Source organism: Littorina saxatilis, linkage group LG17 (genome assembly GCF_037325665.1).
Source record: "Littorina saxatilis isolate snail1 linkage group LG17, US_GU_Lsax_2.0, whole genome shotgun sequence".
In the NCBI taxonomy this organism is placed as follows: Eukaryota; Metazoa; Mollusca; class Gastropoda; order Littorinimorpha; family Littorinidae; genus Littorina; species Littorina saxatilis.
In genome coordinates this window covers 47,422,666-47,441,155 of record NC_090261.1, presented here as the reverse complement: position 1 = coordinate 47,441,155, position 18,490 = coordinate 47,422,666, and the positions used below count along the sequence as shown (strand labels likewise).

At 39.0% G+C, this 18,490-nt stretch overlaps 1 protein-coding gene across 1 annotated transcript; it reads right to left on the bottom strand.

Annotated features, from left to right (window-relative positions):
- Positions 1 to 7,720: 7,720 nt before the first annotated feature.
- On the bottom strand, positions 7,721 to 17,758 carry LOC138953568 (ribosomal RNA processing protein 36 homolog). Its single transcript, XM_070325412.1, has 9 exons — positions 17,637 to 17,758; positions 17,138 to 17,153; positions 15,874 to 15,934; positions 13,443 to 13,517; positions 10,844 to 10,907; positions 9,791 to 9,898; positions 8,958 to 9,032; positions 8,485 to 8,602; positions 7,721 to 8,147 (listed from the first exon to the last, which is right to left on the bottom strand). The coding sequence occupies exons 1-9, from the start codon at positions 17,664 to 17,666 to the stop codon at positions 8,017 to 8,019; spliced, it is 678 nt and encodes a 225-aa protein (XP_070181513.1). The 5' UTR covers positions 17,667 to 17,758; the 3' UTR covers positions 7,721 to 8,016.
- Between the last annotated feature and the right edge of the window lie 732 nt (positions 17,759 to 18,490).

Genomic DNA, 18,490 nt, shown 5'->3' with positions numbered 1-18,490 from the left:
ATCGGTCCAGTAGTTTAGTCTGAATCGCTCTACACACACACACAGACACACACACAGACACACACACAGACACACGCACATACACCATACCCTCGTTTCGATTCCCCCTCGATGTTAAAATATTTAGTCAAAACTTGACTAAATATAAAAAGAAGAAACAAGTCGCGTAAGGCGAAAATACAATATTTAGTCAAGTAGCTGTCGAACTCACAGAATGAAACTGAACGCAATGCCATTTTACTCGTAGCATCGTCAGGCCACCGCTCATGGCAAAGGCAGTGAAATTGACAAGAAAAGCGGGGTAGTAGTTGCGCTAAGAAGGATAGCACGCTTTTCTGTACCTCTCTTTGTTTTAACTTTCTGAGCGTGTTTTTAATCCAAACATATCATATCTATATGTTTTTGGAATCAGGAACCGACAAGGAATAAGATGAAAGTGTTTTTAAATTGATTTGGACAATTTAATTTTGATAATAATTTTTATATATTTAATTTTCAGAGCTTGTTTTTAATCCGAATATAACATATTTATATGTTTTTGGAATCAGCAAATGATGGAGAATAAGATGAACGTAAATTTGGATCGTTTTATACATTTTTATTTTTTTTTTACAATTTTCCGATTTTTAATGACCAAAGTCATTAATTAATTTTTAAGCCACCAAGCTGAAATGCAATACCGAAGTCCGGGCTTCGTCGAAGATTACTTGACCAAAATTTGAACCAATTTGGTTGAAAAATGAGGGCGTGACAGTGCCGCCTCAACTTTCACGAAAAGCCGGATATGACGTCATCAAAGACATTTATCAAAAAAATGAAAAAAACGTATGGGGATTTCATACCCAGGAACTCTCATGTCAAATTTCATAAAGATCGGTCCAGTAGTTTAGTCTGAATCGCTCTACACACACACACACACACACACACACACACACACACACGCACGCACATACACCACGACCCTCGTTTCGATTCCCCCTCGATGTTAAAATATTTAGTCAAAACTTGACTAAATATAACAAGTCGCGTAAGGCGAAAATACAATATTTAGTCAAGTAGCTGCCATTTTTCAGCAAGACCGTATACTCGTAGCATCGTCAGTCCACCGCTCATGGCAAAGGCAGTGAAATTGACAAGAAGAGCGGGGTAGTAGTTGCGCTAAGAAGGATAGCACGCTTTTCTGTACCTCTCTTTGTTTTAACTTTCTGAGCGTGTTTTTAATCCAAACATATCATATCTATATGTTTTTGGAATCAGGAACCGACAAGGAATAAGATGAAAGTGTTTTTAAATTGATTTGGACAATTTAATTTTGATAATAATTTTTATATATTTAATTTTCAGAGCTTGTTTTTAATCCGAATATAACATATTTATATGTTTTTGGAATCAGCAAATGATGGAGAATAAGATAAACGTAAATTTGGATCGTTTTATAAATTTTTTTTTTTTTTTTACAATTTTCAGATTTTTAATGACCAAAGTCATTAATTAATTTTTAAGCCACCAAGCTGAAATGCAATACCGAACCCCGGGCTTCGTCGAAGATTACTTGACCAAAATTTCAACCAATTTGGTTGAAAAATGAGGGCGTGACAGTGCCGCCTCAACTTTCACGAAAAGCCGGATATGACGTCATCAAAGACATTTATCAAAAAAATGAAAAAAACGTTTGGGGATTTCATACCCAGGAACTCTCATGTCAAATTTCATAAAGATCGGTCCAGTAGTTTAGTCTGAATCGCTCTACACACACACACACACGCACACACACACACACGCACATACACCACGACCCTCGTTTCGATTCCCCCTCGATGTTAAAATATTTAGTCAAAACTTGACTAAATATAAAAAGGGGAGGGAGGGAGATCTTTTGTGTTTCAAGTTTGTTGTGTTCTTTAGTGCTTTACTACATTTTGTATTATGCTATCATTCTGAATGTTGTTTGTTTTTGTGTGTGTGGTTTTTGGATGTAGTCAGCATTTTCTGAATGTTGTTAACTTGAAGTTGTTGCTGATGTTGTACTTGTAGCTATTCTTCATTTGCAAAATTTGTTTGTAGTGGTTGAAGCTGTCTGTGGATGAAGCTGCATGCATGTTTGCCAGTTATACTTCCAGTGTGAAATAGCCGTACATTCTTTTCTTTTCTCTAGCTGTTGTACATATTATTTTCATTAATACATACTGTTTAATAGTTTATGCAATGCCTTATTATCTTGTTTTTAATAAAGTTTTCAGCTATAACATACTTACACTGACAGCATTTAATTCGATCACTTCCACCTGAAATGGATGATGCAACAATGAGCAACCCTGCATGCAGTAGGTGTCACTACAGTTTTTCTTTCATAGCTGAACGCAAATTTGGACGATAACGAGGTGCAATTGCGACGTCGGAGTTGACGAAAAAAGAACTGGCACAGGACATACTGATGGGATTTTTGTATTTGTATACAATTCAATTCCATACATGATTCCTTGCAAAATTCACTATTCTTTCCTATATGTTCAGAATTTAAAATTCATGACGTATTTTTCAGCCTGTGAGGCGTCACGTATCGGTAATCAATCAATCAATCAATATGAGGCTTTTATCGCGCGTATTCCGTGGGTACAGTTCTAAGCGCAGGGATTTTTTTAATTTTTAATTTTTATTTTTTTATGCGATTTATTTATGCCGTGTGAGATGGAATTTTTTTTACACAATACATCACGCATTCACATCGGCCAGCAGATCGCAGCCATTTCGGCGCATATCCTACTTTTCACGGCCTATTATTCCAAGTCACACGGGTATTTTGGTGGACATTTTTATCTATGCCTATACAATTTTGCCAGAAAAGACCCTTTTGTCAATCGTGGGATCTTTAACGTGCACACCCCAATGTAGTGTACACAAAGGGACCTCGGTTTTTCGTCTCATCCGAAAGACTAGCACTTGAACCCACCACCTAGGTTAGGAAAGGGGGGGAGAAAAGTGCTAACGCCCTGACCCAGGGTCGAACTCGCAACCTCTCGCTTCCGAGCGCAAGTGCGTTACCACTCGGCCACCCAGACCTCACGGGGGATAACCGGTCAAAGGCCGAACAGAAGCCGAAGGCCGCTCATGACACGTGTGAAGGCAAGTTTTGTCTGTTTTCTAGGTATTGTTTGATTTATGTGGGGATTTAAGGTAAGCTACTGATTCAGCGATGACTAAATTTGTTTCTCGATGCATAAAAAGTCAGGGAGCGATTGATATTTGCCCGTAAATAGCCTTCAAAGCTGAAAATGTCCGCGATCGAGCACCGGAAATGGCTGTTCGATGGGTTTTGCAAGTAGAAATGTGCTTTATTTCATCAAATCAGCTCGTATTTGGTGTGGGTACGGGATTCTAGAGGACGAAGGAGTCATAAGAGGTGCAAAGAAGTGCTATTTGGGAGTAGAATAAATCTTCCGAGACAGTAGACAAGAGAAGGTCATATTTGAGAGATGCGCGTAGGCCGATTGTCTTTCCGACAAGCGAATGATACAGCAGATTTGACCAGAAACCTAGTCTCTAGTTTTTATGAATGAGTTTTTTAATTAAAACAATCACGAGAACTCTCTCGCTTAGCCTAATGGCTGTTCGATGGGTTTCGCAAGTAGAAATGTGCTTTATTTCACCAAATCAGCTTCTATTTGACATCGGTTTGGTATATATTTTCTAATCCTACCGCGAACTGGATAGCAGACGCGGCACGACTGTTGCACCACACTTTGAAGTAATCCCACACTTTGAAATAAATTACTTCAAAATGTGGGGATGTGCCCCACACTTTGAAGTAAACCCATTTTTTACTTCAAAGTGGGGGGGGGGGGGGGGATCTTCCCACACTTTGAAGTAAACTCAGGTTTTACTTCAAATTGTGGGGGGATCTTCCCACACTTTGAAGTAACTTACTTCAAAGCGTGGGACTTTTGCATCGCCTGTTTGAGCCTGATGATTTTGTCAAAAAAAATGGCAAAGTCTTTTGGATGAGTGAACAGAAAAAGTGAGCGAGCCAAGAAACATAGTGATGTTTGTTATCAGGCTTTAAGCAATGTCCCATTGTTGAGTGTGACGAAAACTCGTGGTGACGATTTTAAAACATGTTGGGTCACGCATGGTCCAATCTTACATGGTCCAACCTTACATGGTCCAACCTTACATGGTCCAATCTTACATGGTCCAATCTTACATGGTCCATATATATATTATTGGACCATGTAAGATTGGACCATGTAAGATTGGACCATGTAAGGTTGGACCATGTAAGGTTGGACCATGTAAGATTGGACCATGTAAGATTGGACCATGTAAGATTGGACCATGTAAGGTTGGACCATGTAAGATTGGACCATGTCAGGTTGGACCATGTAAGGTTGGACCATGTAAGGTTGGACCATGTAATATTGGACCATGTAAGATTTAACCATGTAAGGTTGGACCATGTAAGGTTGGACCATGTAAGGTTGGACCATGTAAAGTTGGACCATGTAAGGTTGGACCATGTTATATTGGACCATGCAAGGTTGGACCATGCAAGGTTGGACCATGCTAGGTTGGACCATGTAAGATTGGACCATGTAAGGTTGGACCATGTAAGGTTGGACCATGTAAGGTTGGACCATGTAAGATTGGACCATGCAAGATTGGACCATGTAAGATTGGACCATGTAAGGTTGGACCATGTAAGATTGGACCATGTAAGGTTGGACCATATAAGGTTGGACCATGTAAGATTGGACCGTGTAAGATTGGACCATGTAAGATTGGACCATGCGTGACCCAACATGTTTTAAAATCGTCACCACGAGTTTTCGTCACACTCAACAATGGGACATTGCTTAAAAGCCTGATAACAAACATCACTATGTTTCTTGGCTCGCTCACTTTTTCTGTTCACTCATCCAAAAGACTGCCATTTTTTTTGACAAAATCATCAGGCTCAAACAGGCGATGCAAAAGTCCCACGCTTTGAAGTAAGTTACTTCAAAGTGTGGGAAGATCCCCCCACACTTTGAAGTAAAAACTGAGTTTACTTCAAAGTGTGGGGCACATCCCCACATTTTGAAGTAATTTACTTCAAAGTGTGGGATTACTTCAAAGTGTGGTGCAACAGTCGTGCCGCGTCTGCTATCCAGTTCGCGGTAGGATTAGAAAATATATACCAAACCGATGTCAAATACGAGCTGATTTGGTGAAATAAAGCACATTTCTACTTGCGAAACCCATCGAACAGCCATTAGGCTAAGCGAGAGAGTTCTCGTGATTGTTTTAATTAAAAAACTCATTCGTAAAAACTAGAGACTAGGTTTCTGGTCAAAACGAATGGTTAATCTGCTGCTGTATCATTCGCTTGTCGGAAAGACAATCGGCCTACGCGCATCTCTCAAATATGACCTTCTCTTGTCTACTGTCTCGGAAGATTTATTCTACTCCCAAATAGCACTTCTTTGCACCTCTTATGACTCCTTCGTCCTCTAGAATCCCGTACCCACACCAAATACGAGCTGATTTGGTGAAATAAAGCACATTTCTACCTGCAAAACCCATCGAACAGCCATTTCCGGTGCTCGATCGCGGACATTTTCAGCTTTGAAGGCTATTTACGGGCAAATATCAATCGCTCCCTGACTTTTTATGCATCGAGAAACAAATTTAGTCATCGCTGAATCAGTAGCTTACCTTAAATCCCCACATAAATCAAACAATACCTAGAAAACAGACAAAACTTGCCTTCACACGTGTCATGAGCGGCCTTCGGCTTCTGTTCGGCCTTTGACCGGTTATCCCCCGTGGACCTGTAATGTATGTATGGCCCTTCACTTTGATTGATGATACCAAGCAGCATGGTGACAATATAACCACGCAACATCTTTTTCTCCAAAGAGCACATGTGTGCATATCCTGCGATAGGCACAAACTGCTAAAGTTTTGCAATATTTTCATGTAGAACATAGGTTAAATATGTATCATGCATTCAAAAGAACAAAACTTATTTTCTGACTAAAAAGTTGAATCCGAGATTTAACATACAGTACGTTTGGATGAAAAAGTGTGTACAAGCGGTTGAAGTACACACATTTTATGAAATTATAAATCCCAAATGTACAAGATACAAGATACAAGATACAAGATATTTATTCACCAATTTTGCAAAAGGATTTCATCTTGGCACGGCACGGTAAAAATAAAATAAAAACCAACCAGACACATATGCAGACACACATCACCATGCATGCACACATACGTAGTTTACACTGTCATGCACACACAGACACAACTCACACACACACACACACACACACACACACACACACAATTATTTACATACTCACACATAACCAGCCACATATCTACATCACAAATTCACATCGTCGCCTTGTAAAGGTAAAAACCATATCAGTTTAAAAGGGGTGCCAGTAATATCAATACAACATTAGTGAATACTAGAACAATACCTAAAATTTATAATCCATTTAAAAGTAAGTAGTACACGTAAGTCTGTAAATTAACAGATTATGTTTGCAATATCCCGTTACAAGGGGATCTTATATTGCATGTGAAGAGTTGAAAGCAACACAAAAACAAGTCGCGTAAGGCGAAAATACAATATTTAGTCAAGTAGCTGTCGAACTCACAGAATGAAACTGAACGCAATGCCATTTTTCAGCAAGACCGTATACTTGTAGCATCGTCAGTCCACCGCTCATGGCAAAGGCAGTGAAATTGACAAGAAGAGCGGGGTAGTAGTTGCGCTAAGAAGGATAGCACGCTTTTCTGTACCTCTCTTTGTTTTAACTTTCTGAGCGTGTTTTTAATCCAAACATATCATATCTATATGTTTTTGGAATCAGGAACCGACAAGGAATAAGATGAAAGTGTTTTTAAATTGATTTGGACAATTTAATTTTGATAATAATTTTTATATATTTAATTTTCAGAGCTTGTTTTTAATCCGAATATAACATATTTATATGTTTTTGGAATCAGCAAATGATGGAAAATAAGATAAACGTAAATTTGGATCGTTTTATAAATTTTTATTTTTTTTTACAATTTTCAGATTTTTAATGACCAAAGTCATTAATTAATTTTTAAGCCACCAAGCTGAAATGCAATACCGAACCCCGGGCTTCGTCGAAGATTACTTGACCAAAATTTCAACCAATTTGTTTGAAAAATGAGGGCGTGACAGTGCCGCCTCAACTTTCACGAAAAGCCGGATATGACGTCATCAAAGACATTTATCAAAAAAATGAAAAAAACGTTTGGGGATTTCATACCCAGGAACTCTCATGTCAAATTTCATAAAGATCGGTCCAGTAGTTTAGTCTGAATCGCTCTACACACACACACACACAGACACACAGACACACGCACATACACCACGACCCTCGTTTCGATTCCCCCTCGATGTTAAAATATTTAGTCAAAACTTGACTAAATATAATGAACTCACTATAACAATGCATAATCTTCGGACTCTGCTTTACACTTGTTCATGTTTGAATGTGCATGTGAATGAGTGCAATGATTTGGCTTTGTATGTGTGAACTACAATTGTACTTCAAGATGTTCACCATAACACACACACACACACACAAGAGCACATAATGATATTCATCATCATACACATGTACAAATGCACAGAATTGTTTGTAGCCATACACATTATTTCTAATAAAAAATCAGAAACAAGGGTAAGAAAACGTGCCATTTTCATGATGCATTTATTACTGAAATAATACAAAGGCATTTCTTGTCAACTTGCCAACAATGCATACCATAATGATATCAAATGATTTTAACCTAAACCCTTCCCTTAAATTAGAATCCCATATGCATACAATTTAACAAGCATTCTCCTTTTATTTGTTTATGAGCACATACACACTATCTACACATACACCCATCACACACACACACAATATATACGTTTGCTCGCATAGAGACCACACACACTCACACACAAACACACAGAGACTGAGAATATGATATGTTGATAAATCAGTCTATTTGCATTTTCTTTCTCTGTCTACTAGCATTGCGCTTCCTTTTCTTTTCAATGAATTTCTTGACTTGTCCTTTCTCCTTCAGTTCCTTGAACTTTTCAGCGAGCTCCAGTTTGCGAACATCCGCTAAAAAATAGAAAAAAGAAACTGTCAATTCCATAAGCAGTAAAACCCTTTTCCATGAAGGGAAACAAAGAAATCAAACAAATAGATTCTGCAACAATTCCCTAATTCCCTATGAAAGATATAGACCTTTTCGGTATCTGAGCAGTTCTTGCGAGATATCCGCGATACATGCTCTTTGTTATGCTTTGAGAGAACTTCGAACCTCGGATTTTGCAGCTCACTCGAGATCGCTGTACCACATGCTTTGCTATGCACTGAAGTTTGCGAGAGCGTACGAGAGCTTGGAATACCGACAGGGTCTATTAGATACCTATGCAACAGTGTAAAGTGTACTTACATTTCTTCAAGAAGTATGGGGACTTTCCGTCCTTCACGCGTTCTTTCTCCTTCCCCTTCCATTCTTTAACCAACTCTTCTTTCTTCTTTTTCTCATCCTTTGTTTTTTCTTCCTGTGTCTAAAAATGAGAGACACAAGGTGTGTGAAAAACGCACAAGGAGAAGTATATATGTAAAGCATGAACACACATGCTGGCATCACTCACACACACACACACACACACATGGAAACACATCAATTTCATGTGATTGCTCAGAGACAATATGTCCCACCTCTGTGTCACTGCTTTGGCACCTAAAATACCTTTGTCATCCTGCCAGAAGTGCAGGTGGCTGATTACACCTTGGTAGTGTCATCTTGTTGCTGCTAGCTTACATCGGGGAGAAAGCAAAAGGAAGTTCCCAGCAATGGGACGATAAAGTATGACAGGAGATGAAATATGAATAACACACAAGCAAAGAATATTGGCTTACCATTTTGTTCAAAATCTGTCTCAGCTTTTGCTTCTTTGCATCATTTTTCTCCTTCTTCAGCTGTTGCTTGACTTTCTATTAACAAAGAGAGAACATACTGTAATTAGGTACAAAAAATAGTTACAGTAACACAGCCTAACAACATAAGGTCAGGTAGTCGACCAAAACTTTTTCTCTTTGGCAGATCATGCAAGTTTTGTTTCTTGCATGCTCAGGTGTACACAAAGTTCAAAGGTTCTCCTCTGTCATATATTTCGCTCGTGTTTTGTGTTTGATTTTTTTCTTTTATATGGGAAAAAAAGTAACAAAGTTGGTAGCATAAAGTAAGGTATGACACATTTCTGTAACCAGGATTCCCCCCACCCTTAAGTAGACTAGAGGAGCCTGGTGTATACTTTGGCTGCAAACCCATAAACAGCAGGCCATTTCTTATGATCTGAATTAAAAATGTTTACTGTGCTTAGGTCCATCTACCCACAAATACATGGCTCGGGCAGGTACAATCTTAGTATCAGGTTTGCAGAAAATATTGAATGATAAATTGCCTCCCTTTAGTTGACAACCTTTCCAAACTGGCAAACATGAAGAACAGACTATCCGAGTTTGCTCGCTTGCATACTCGAGTGCCTATTCTTGCACATCATGTGGAGAGCAAAGGCATGCACATGAGTTCATCTGATAAAAAAAAGAGTTACTGTTAGGTGTGTTTAGAAAAAGTGCCCAGACAATCTGCACTGACAGCTTACTCTCACATGGCGATAGTTCACATGTCGTCTCAATTCAGCAATTACAGTATTGCTTCTTGCATTGATAAGTCTTACAAAATATCTCACCTTTTTCTCCACAGCTTTGAGATCTGAAATGAAGGCATAATCCCTGCTGAAAATCTCCTCTCTGAACTCGCCAGAGATGTCATCAAATCTAGGATCTCTTGTCACTTGCTGCAAGAAAATGAACAGTGCACAGGATCATGAACACAACTGGGTTTTGTTTGTTTTGTTTTTTCGCTATGTGTGTGTGTGTGTGTGTGTGTGTGTGTGTGTGTGTGTGTGTGTGTGTGTGTGTGTGTGTGTGTGTGTGTGTGTGTGTGTGTGTGTGTGTGTGTGTGTGTGTTTTGTTTTGCCAGAACAGTAAGTCCCTTTTAATGAGATTCAACATCGACTAATAATAAACCACAAGACATTTCTTCTTGACCCTCTGTTCCAAAGAGAAATCTCTGACGTCAAAAGGGAGAAAGTTTGAGAAGACGTCACAAGGAAAATAATGGCGCCATGTAAAAGTTCTATCACCTCTGATGTATGTCTCTGAAGGAGATCACAAAGCGTTTTGAGAATGAATTTTGTCTTGTTGACTTGCTCATATAAGCAGTACAAAATTACCTGTAAGGTCACCGTCACTGCCAGGCAAGTCATTTATCTGTATTATGAATGCCAATTTCATTGTTTCATTTGGTAGATGTAAAAGGTTATATATATATTCCAGACGATGTATTAGTAACCAGCACCTCAATGACAGTCACCTATAATTAAACTTGGGAGACAACACTAAACATTGTTAATAAATAGTCAGTTTTTGCCATTGACCATACAAACAAAGCTTTGGTTTTAGGTGTGTTAAATGTTTCTGTTGAAAACCCCACCCATGAAACCACCATAAAGCACACGAACTTGCTTCATATAAAAAATATTAAAGAAACACACAAAAACAGTGCTTCAAAGAAAGCATCATTCACACAGGAAGGAATGTGTTTAACATGAGTTTCACATCCTGATCGTTAAAGGCTGGAATGATAACAATAATAATTATGTAAAAACATAACCCCGATATATTCTGAGATCACTCTTACTCTCAAGTAGCCACACCAAATAGCCACTCACTCCTCATACCTTTTTAACTCCAGGTATTTCAGGCACCGAGTGGACTCTTCTTTTGCAGGAAATTTCTGTAGGTCTGAAAAAAATCCCAGAAGTAATACCTTAACAAACATATGACATATCAGACAAGTACAGCCATGCCCACATTTCTTAACAAAGCATATTTTCTTGTACACCTTGATAACACAGTGTTAATAGCATGCAGTCTTCAACAAAGACATTACACTCATCAACCAAGTGATATAATTTAGAAACAGTTTCAAAATATGAAGGACCAGCGAACCACAAGAAGAAGAAGAAAATATGAAGGACAGTAATTGAGATCAAACTGCTGTTCAGATTCTATTTGGACGTTTTTGAATGTTACGCTGGTTTAATACATTTATAGAGGTTACAACACGAGTGGTTTTTTATATGGCTTGTATTTCAGTCAAGACCCAGCGGATGAATATCAAGGGACTCACGAGCCTCTGGCGAGTGAGTCCCTTTGATATTCCCGCTGGGTCTTGACTGAAATACAAGCCATATAAAAAAACATTTGGACGTTTTTGAATGTTACGCTGGTTTAATACATTTATAGAGGTTACAACACGAGTGGTTTTTTATATGGCTTGTATTTCAAGGGACTCACGAGCCTCTGGCGAGTGAGTCCCTTTGATATTCCCGCTGGGTCTTGACTGAAATACAAGCCATATAAAAAATCACGAGTGTTGTAACCTGTATATATATCCCATGAAGATCTAAAAGACAAAGTGTGACGGAAACATCAAGCTTTAGTTGTCTGTTCAGATGAGGCACCTCTGCACATACCTTATTCTAAAGGCACGTCTGTTGATCTATGTCAAGTTGGTGCATAATGGTGGCTTGATTGTCCCCGTCAGTTGAAAGCCTCTTACACGGATTTGACTGAATACCTAGTGGTTACACACGCATCTCCTGAGATCTTGGACACCTTCATCGTCTATAGGGCCTACTGCAACGCAGAAGAGCTAGAAATACTTGCAAAAAGCATTAAACAGCTTGTCCAGAGAATACTCGTAGTCGATGATGTACCGATAAGGGCGTGTGTACCGGGCACGCTGTAACTTCACATGAGCATAGTCTGAACATAGCAGTGCTGGTCGGACGGACTGGGTTTTTAACGATTGCTAGTTTGACTTTTATTTTAGTTGAGAACACGAGCACACACACTCAAACACATACGGCTTGTCATGTTGATCACGAGAGAAATAGAACAGCGAACAGAAGGAAACATAACAGATTACCTCCCCTTAATATGACGCGATGGACGACAGACGTCATGACATCTATGACGCTATGATGATAGTCTCGGCAAGTTGAGACTAAAACTCAGCTATAACACTGAACGACTCTTGGCGTCTTGCGCAAGTTCTCAAAAGCGTGGTTACCCCTTGCACATCCGGTCTATAGGTACATGTGCATTTTGGAATGTCAAGGACGACAGAAAGTTGAGCCAGCTATGATGTATTTCGTGCACCCTTATTTATCCTCTATTTTATGTGCTAACTGTTAGAGTGCAATAGTTACATCATAGATGTAACAAGAGAACAACGGAAATACAAGAAATATACCTAGAGTACATTTACAGAGACAAAGAAGGGAGGTCATGGGATATAATATAATATATATCTGCTGGTAATGTTGGACCTCAAGTCCCAAATCAATTCTAAAATACATTGTTCTCATGTGTCAGGAACAAGGTCTAAAATATTAATTTAAGATATATGCATGCACATCTATCTATATTGCCTGATTTGACAAAATAAGCAGACAGACAGACATAAACTATCATGATCTTGCGGCACTGAAATTTGACAACAGAAACAAGAAAAAGAGAACAAGAAAAACAAGAAGAGCAAACGCTCGATCGAGTCACTTTCGCAGTTCTGAATATTATATGAGGCATCAGATGGACAGGAAGAAATTGCTATTCACAACACAATGAGTCACGTTCACATAAAATTTGAGCCCGGTCACTTTTATAGTTTCCGAGAAAAGCCCAACGTTAAGTTGTGTGTTGCCGAACAGAAAAGGCTAGTTATCTCCCTTGTTTTTCTGATAACGTTCGTAAAAGGCTACAGATGTAAATACTTTGATGTAAAGAATAATCCTACAAAGTTTCAATCACATCCGATGAACTTTGTCAAAGATATAAAATGTCTAATTTTTCCTTTGACGCTGACCTGTGACCTTGAAAAAGGTCAAAGGTCAACGAAACCATCGTTAAAGTGTAGAGGTCATTGGAGGTCACGACTAAACAAAATATGAGCCCGATCGCTTTGATAGTTTCCGAGAAAAGATATAAAATGTCTAATTTTTCCTTTGACGCTGACCTGTGACCTTGAAAAAGGTCAAAGGTCAACGAAACCATCGTTAAAGTGTAGAGGTCATTGGAGGTCACGACTAAACAAAATATGAGCCCGATCGCTTTGATAGTTTCCGAGAAAAGTCCAACGTTAAGGTGGTGTCTACGGACGGCCGGCCGGCCGGACGGCCGGCCGGCCGGCCGGACAGACTAACACTGACCGATTACATAGAGTCACTTTTTCTCAAGTGACTCAAAAACCATGAAAACAACAGTTTCTTTTACCTGTTTTTATTCTGCCTGGGTTTTGGACCTTTCACCTTATAACTTTCCTCTGTACTGGAAAACACTCGTCTGAATCTAAAGAACAGAGTGAAAAAAATAGCATTACAGATCGCTTATTTAAAATATTACTCTTTTTGGAGGTATTTTAAATTCAACAACATATTAAAGACATATTGACACACAGAGGCAAGACGCATATATATATATATAATTGATATATGTATATATACTAATATAGGCATGGTCCATATACATTACAACATCAAAATAAGTGTTCTCTCATTCAGAAGTCCTGAAGATGAACCATGTACTCCAATTTTTATGTTCTTGTTTTTGAATAAATCCAGAGGGAGAGGCACAAACAGCGAGCATTCCCACAGGTTTGCACTGCACCAACTATAGTGCAGAAGTACAGGCCTTGAAGACAGCAGCCACAATAGTTGACGGATCAGACCATGAATGTTCTCAGGTCATCTTTCTGACAGACGCAATGTCAGCACTCCAAGCTCTGTTTGCCAACAAAGAAACTGAGCTCAACAACGCCCTCCAACAGGTTGCTCAGAACCGAAGGGTCGTGCTTCAGTGGGACAGGGTGCCAGCTCATTGTGACATAGCAGGAATTTGAGGAAACGAGGCTGCAGACAAACTTGCCAAGGAAGGTGCCTCAAAGGAACAGTTCACGTCCCAGCTGCAGTACAAGGAAAACAAGAAGGGCAAAGCCCATACGACTCACATGCTTGACCTTGACATGACCTTGACCTTCAGGGTCAAGGTCAAATAACTAAACCTAGCAATGACATCATACACTAAGAACTGCTTTACACTTTTTTCCTACCAAAATACATGTGACCTTGACCCAAGGTCAAGGTCATCCAAGGTCATGCAACACAAAGCTGTTAATTCAAGACATAGGAAGTACAATGGTGCTTATTGGCTCTTTCTACCATGAGATATGGTCACTTTTAGTGGTTCACTACCAATATTTTGGTCACATTTCATAAGGGTCAAAGTGACCTTGACCTTGATCATATGTGACCAAATGTGTCTCATGATGAAAGCATAACATGTGCCCCACATAATTTTTAAGTTTGAAACAGTTATCTTCCATAGTTCAGGGTCAAGGTCACTTCAAAATATGTATACAATCCAACTTTGAAGAGCTCCTGTGACCTTGACCTTGAAGCAAGGTAAACCAAACTGGTATCAAAAGATGGGGCTTACTTTGCCCTATATATCATATATAGGTGAGGTATTGAATCTCAAAAACTTCAGAGAAAATGGGGAAAATGTGAAAAATAGCTGTTTTTTAGGCAACATTTATGGCCCCTGCGACCTTGACCTTGAAGCAAGGTCAAGATGCTATGTATGTTTTTTGGGGCCTTGTCATCATACACCATCTTGCCAAATTTGGTACTGATAGACTGAATAGTGTCCAAGAAATATCCAACGTTAAAGTTTTCCGGACGGACGTCCGGACGGACGGACGGACGACTCGGGTGAGTACATAGACTCACTTTTGCTTCGCATGTGAGTCAAAAAGACAATCATCAAAAACAAGAGGAAAACCAGAGCGGAGAAAGATGACTACCACCTGCTCCAACGTGAAGAACAAGTCGTCCTACTCAGACTCCACACTGGACATAAGACTAAACCATCATATGGCCACGAAGCTGAAGCTAGTTCCCTCCCCCCTATGTCCGTGTGGCAAAAATCAGACAGCAGAGCACATCCTGCAGGCTTGTCCATACCACAGTGCTCTGAGGGACACCACCTGGCCAGAGGAGACAGCGCTACAAAAGAAGCTATACGGCCCCAAAGAGGACTTGGAGAGGACAGCACGTTTCGCCCTGCAGTCCGGACTGACGATCTAACAGCGAAGAAGAAGAAGAAGAATAAATCCAAAAACAAAGAGACTGCCAACGTTCCAAAATTCAGAATAAAAAACCAAGAAAGGTAGGTTGTTGGAACGTTTGTCATTGACAAAACAATACATTCACAGATATTTCGACCCAACGGTCTTTTAAGTGGACAGACAAACAAATATTCACACAAAACTTATCTTCATAGTTCTATCAGTTTCACATCCACTCGTCAGTTTTTTATTTATTCGCTCGGCTTCCTGACGAGTGGACGTGAAACTGATAGAACTATCAAGATAACTTTTGTGTGAATATTTGTTTGTCTGTCCACTTAAAAGACCGTTGGATCGAAATATCTGTGAACGTATTGTTTTGTCAATAACAAATGTTCAAACAACCTACCTTTCTTGTTTTCTGATTTTGTTTTTGAATATTTTTTTTTAATGGGGTGACAATGTCTGATTTTAGAATGAGCATGAGGCAATACAATGTACAGCCATTTGTTTACGTACAACAACCGGTAGACACACACACACGCAAAAATTTTTGTTTTAATTCCAAGGCTTAATTACGCTTTCAGTCCCATCTTCTCCTTCAGTGTCTGTAGTTCTTCTGGAGTAAGGTCAGCCAGCTCTGCACACACAATAAATCATATGTCAGTTCATTTTAGAAATCTTTGTTTGTTTAAAAAAAAACAAGTCGCAAAATTACTACATTTAGTCAAGCTGTGGAACTCACAGAATGAAACTGAACGTAGTCCGCCGCTAGTGCAAAAGGCAGTGAAAGTGACGAGCCTGTTTGGCGAGGTAGCGGTTGCGCTGTGCTTCATAGCAAGCTTCACTGTACCTCTCTTCGTTTTAACTTTCTGAGCGTGTTTTTAATCCAAACATATCATATCTATGTTTTTGGAATCAGGAACCGACAAGGAATAAGATGAAAGTGTTTTTGAATTGATTTCGATTTAATTTTGATCATAATTTTTATATTTTTAATTTTCAGAGCTTGTTTTTAATCCAAATATAACATATTTATATGTTTTTGGAATCAGGAAATGATGAAGAATAAGATGAACGTAAATTTGGATTGTTTTATATATATTTTTTTTTAACAATTTTCAGATTTTTAATGACCAAAGTCATTAATTAATTTTTAAGCCACCAAGCTGAAATGCAATACCGAAGTCCGGCCTTCGTCGAAGATTGCTTGGCCAAAATTTCAATCAATTTGATTGAAAAATGAGAGTGTGACAGTGCCGCCTCAACTTTTATAAAAAAGACATTTATCGAAAAAAAGAAAAAAATGTCCGGGGATATCATTCCCAGGAACTCTCATGTAAAATTTCATAAAGATCGGTCCAGTAGTTTGGTCTGAATCGCTCTACACACACACATGCACAGACACACACAGACACACACAGACACACACACACACACACACACATACACCACGACCCTCGTCTCGATTCCCCCTCTATGTTAAAACATTTAGTCAAAACTTGACTAAATGTAAAAAGAGAGACAAGTACATTTCCTGCAGATATACATCCACATATACCTAATTTATAGTTGGCCCTTGAAAACAACGTAGAATAGCTCAGACTATTTTTTCCCCATTTTCCCCTCACAATCCCTTATCTGAAGTCATCAAATTCCCAGAAAGAATAACACGTAGTTAACTTAACTTTTAAAAGCAAACAGAATTTTCAAATATCATGATCTTGATTAATTTGATATTCGATCACTTCAGATCACAAAACATACTGCATTATCAGGATGTCTTCTCATTTAAAATTGTAGTATGATACCAACCACTGAACCAGAGAATAGAGCAACATACCTTCTCTCAGCTTGGCCTGAAAGTGAAAGAAAACAAAACCAAATTATTTCCAAAAAAAGTCATAATATATATGAACAAATCTTGAAACAGCAAATTATAATATACTTGTAATACACATGTGTACATCACCTTGCAGTGTTTCTACAATGAAGTCTTGTCTCAAAGTTACTTATTTTGAAGATTTCATTCTTTTGAAAATTATTGGTTCTGACCTCCCTAATTTGAACACTTCTATAGTCTGTACAATGATATTTTGATCAATTATTACTTCTCTCACTCTGTTAGTTGTAGAGCAAACGATAAAGAATATCTTTTCGTGTAATGCTTTACCGGGGTATGACTCGAGATAACTCAACAAAACGGAACAATATTCACAACACAAGCAAAACAGTGTCACTTTCACAGATGGCTCTTGAAACGGGCCTAGTGCAAGATCTACCTTTTCTGTGAATTATTGACTCAGAAAATCTATTTGACAAGTATCTGATTACAGTATTACCAGTGTATCGCTGCTAGACCCAGACGCCATATTCTTGTATTGTGGTTAAGAACAAAGTTTGTGCTGTTAAAACCAAGCAACACACGTGAAGAAAAAATGTCTTGAATGTTTTCTGAAAGGAAAGGTTCACAGAGTACGCTCCCTTCCTACATGACAATAGCTTCCGGGTCACAGGTTGTTAGCAAACGATAAAGCAGCCGACAGAATCCCAACATGCGATGTAACTTTTTGTGCCTTTACCTTTGGATACCGTAAGATCAGGCGAAAATCGACTTTCAGCAGGCAAGGAAATGGATGACATGAAAGAAGAGGTAAGAGTGTCTTCTGCTTTTGCAGGGTTTGCACTTTGGCAACTGCCTTCTGGCGTTCTGCTCTTCTAGTGAATCACCCTGCGGATGAACCAGCACTTGATCATTTCATCTTCAGATTGATACGTTGATTACTCTAGCTTTCCATTGTTTGAGATTGATTTTGACTCGTATATTTCAGTATTTTTAGTCTGGCGTAAGAAAACTGCCGTGTGCAAAGAGATTTCTTCAAATGGCAGTGTGTGCTTTTCTCTTGTGATCAGCTGCATAATTTATTCTAATGCGTTTCTCTCTCTCTCTCTCTCTCTCTCTCTCTCTCTCTCTCTCTCTCTCTCTCTCTCTCTCTCTCTCTCTCTCTCTCTCTCTCTCTCTCTCTCTCTCCGTCTCTCTCTCTCTCTCTCTCTCTCTCTCCCTCTCTCTCCCTCTCTCACACACACACGCACACATACACACGCACACATACACACACACACACACACACACATAAACACACACACACACACACACACACACACAAACACACACACACAAACACACACACACAAA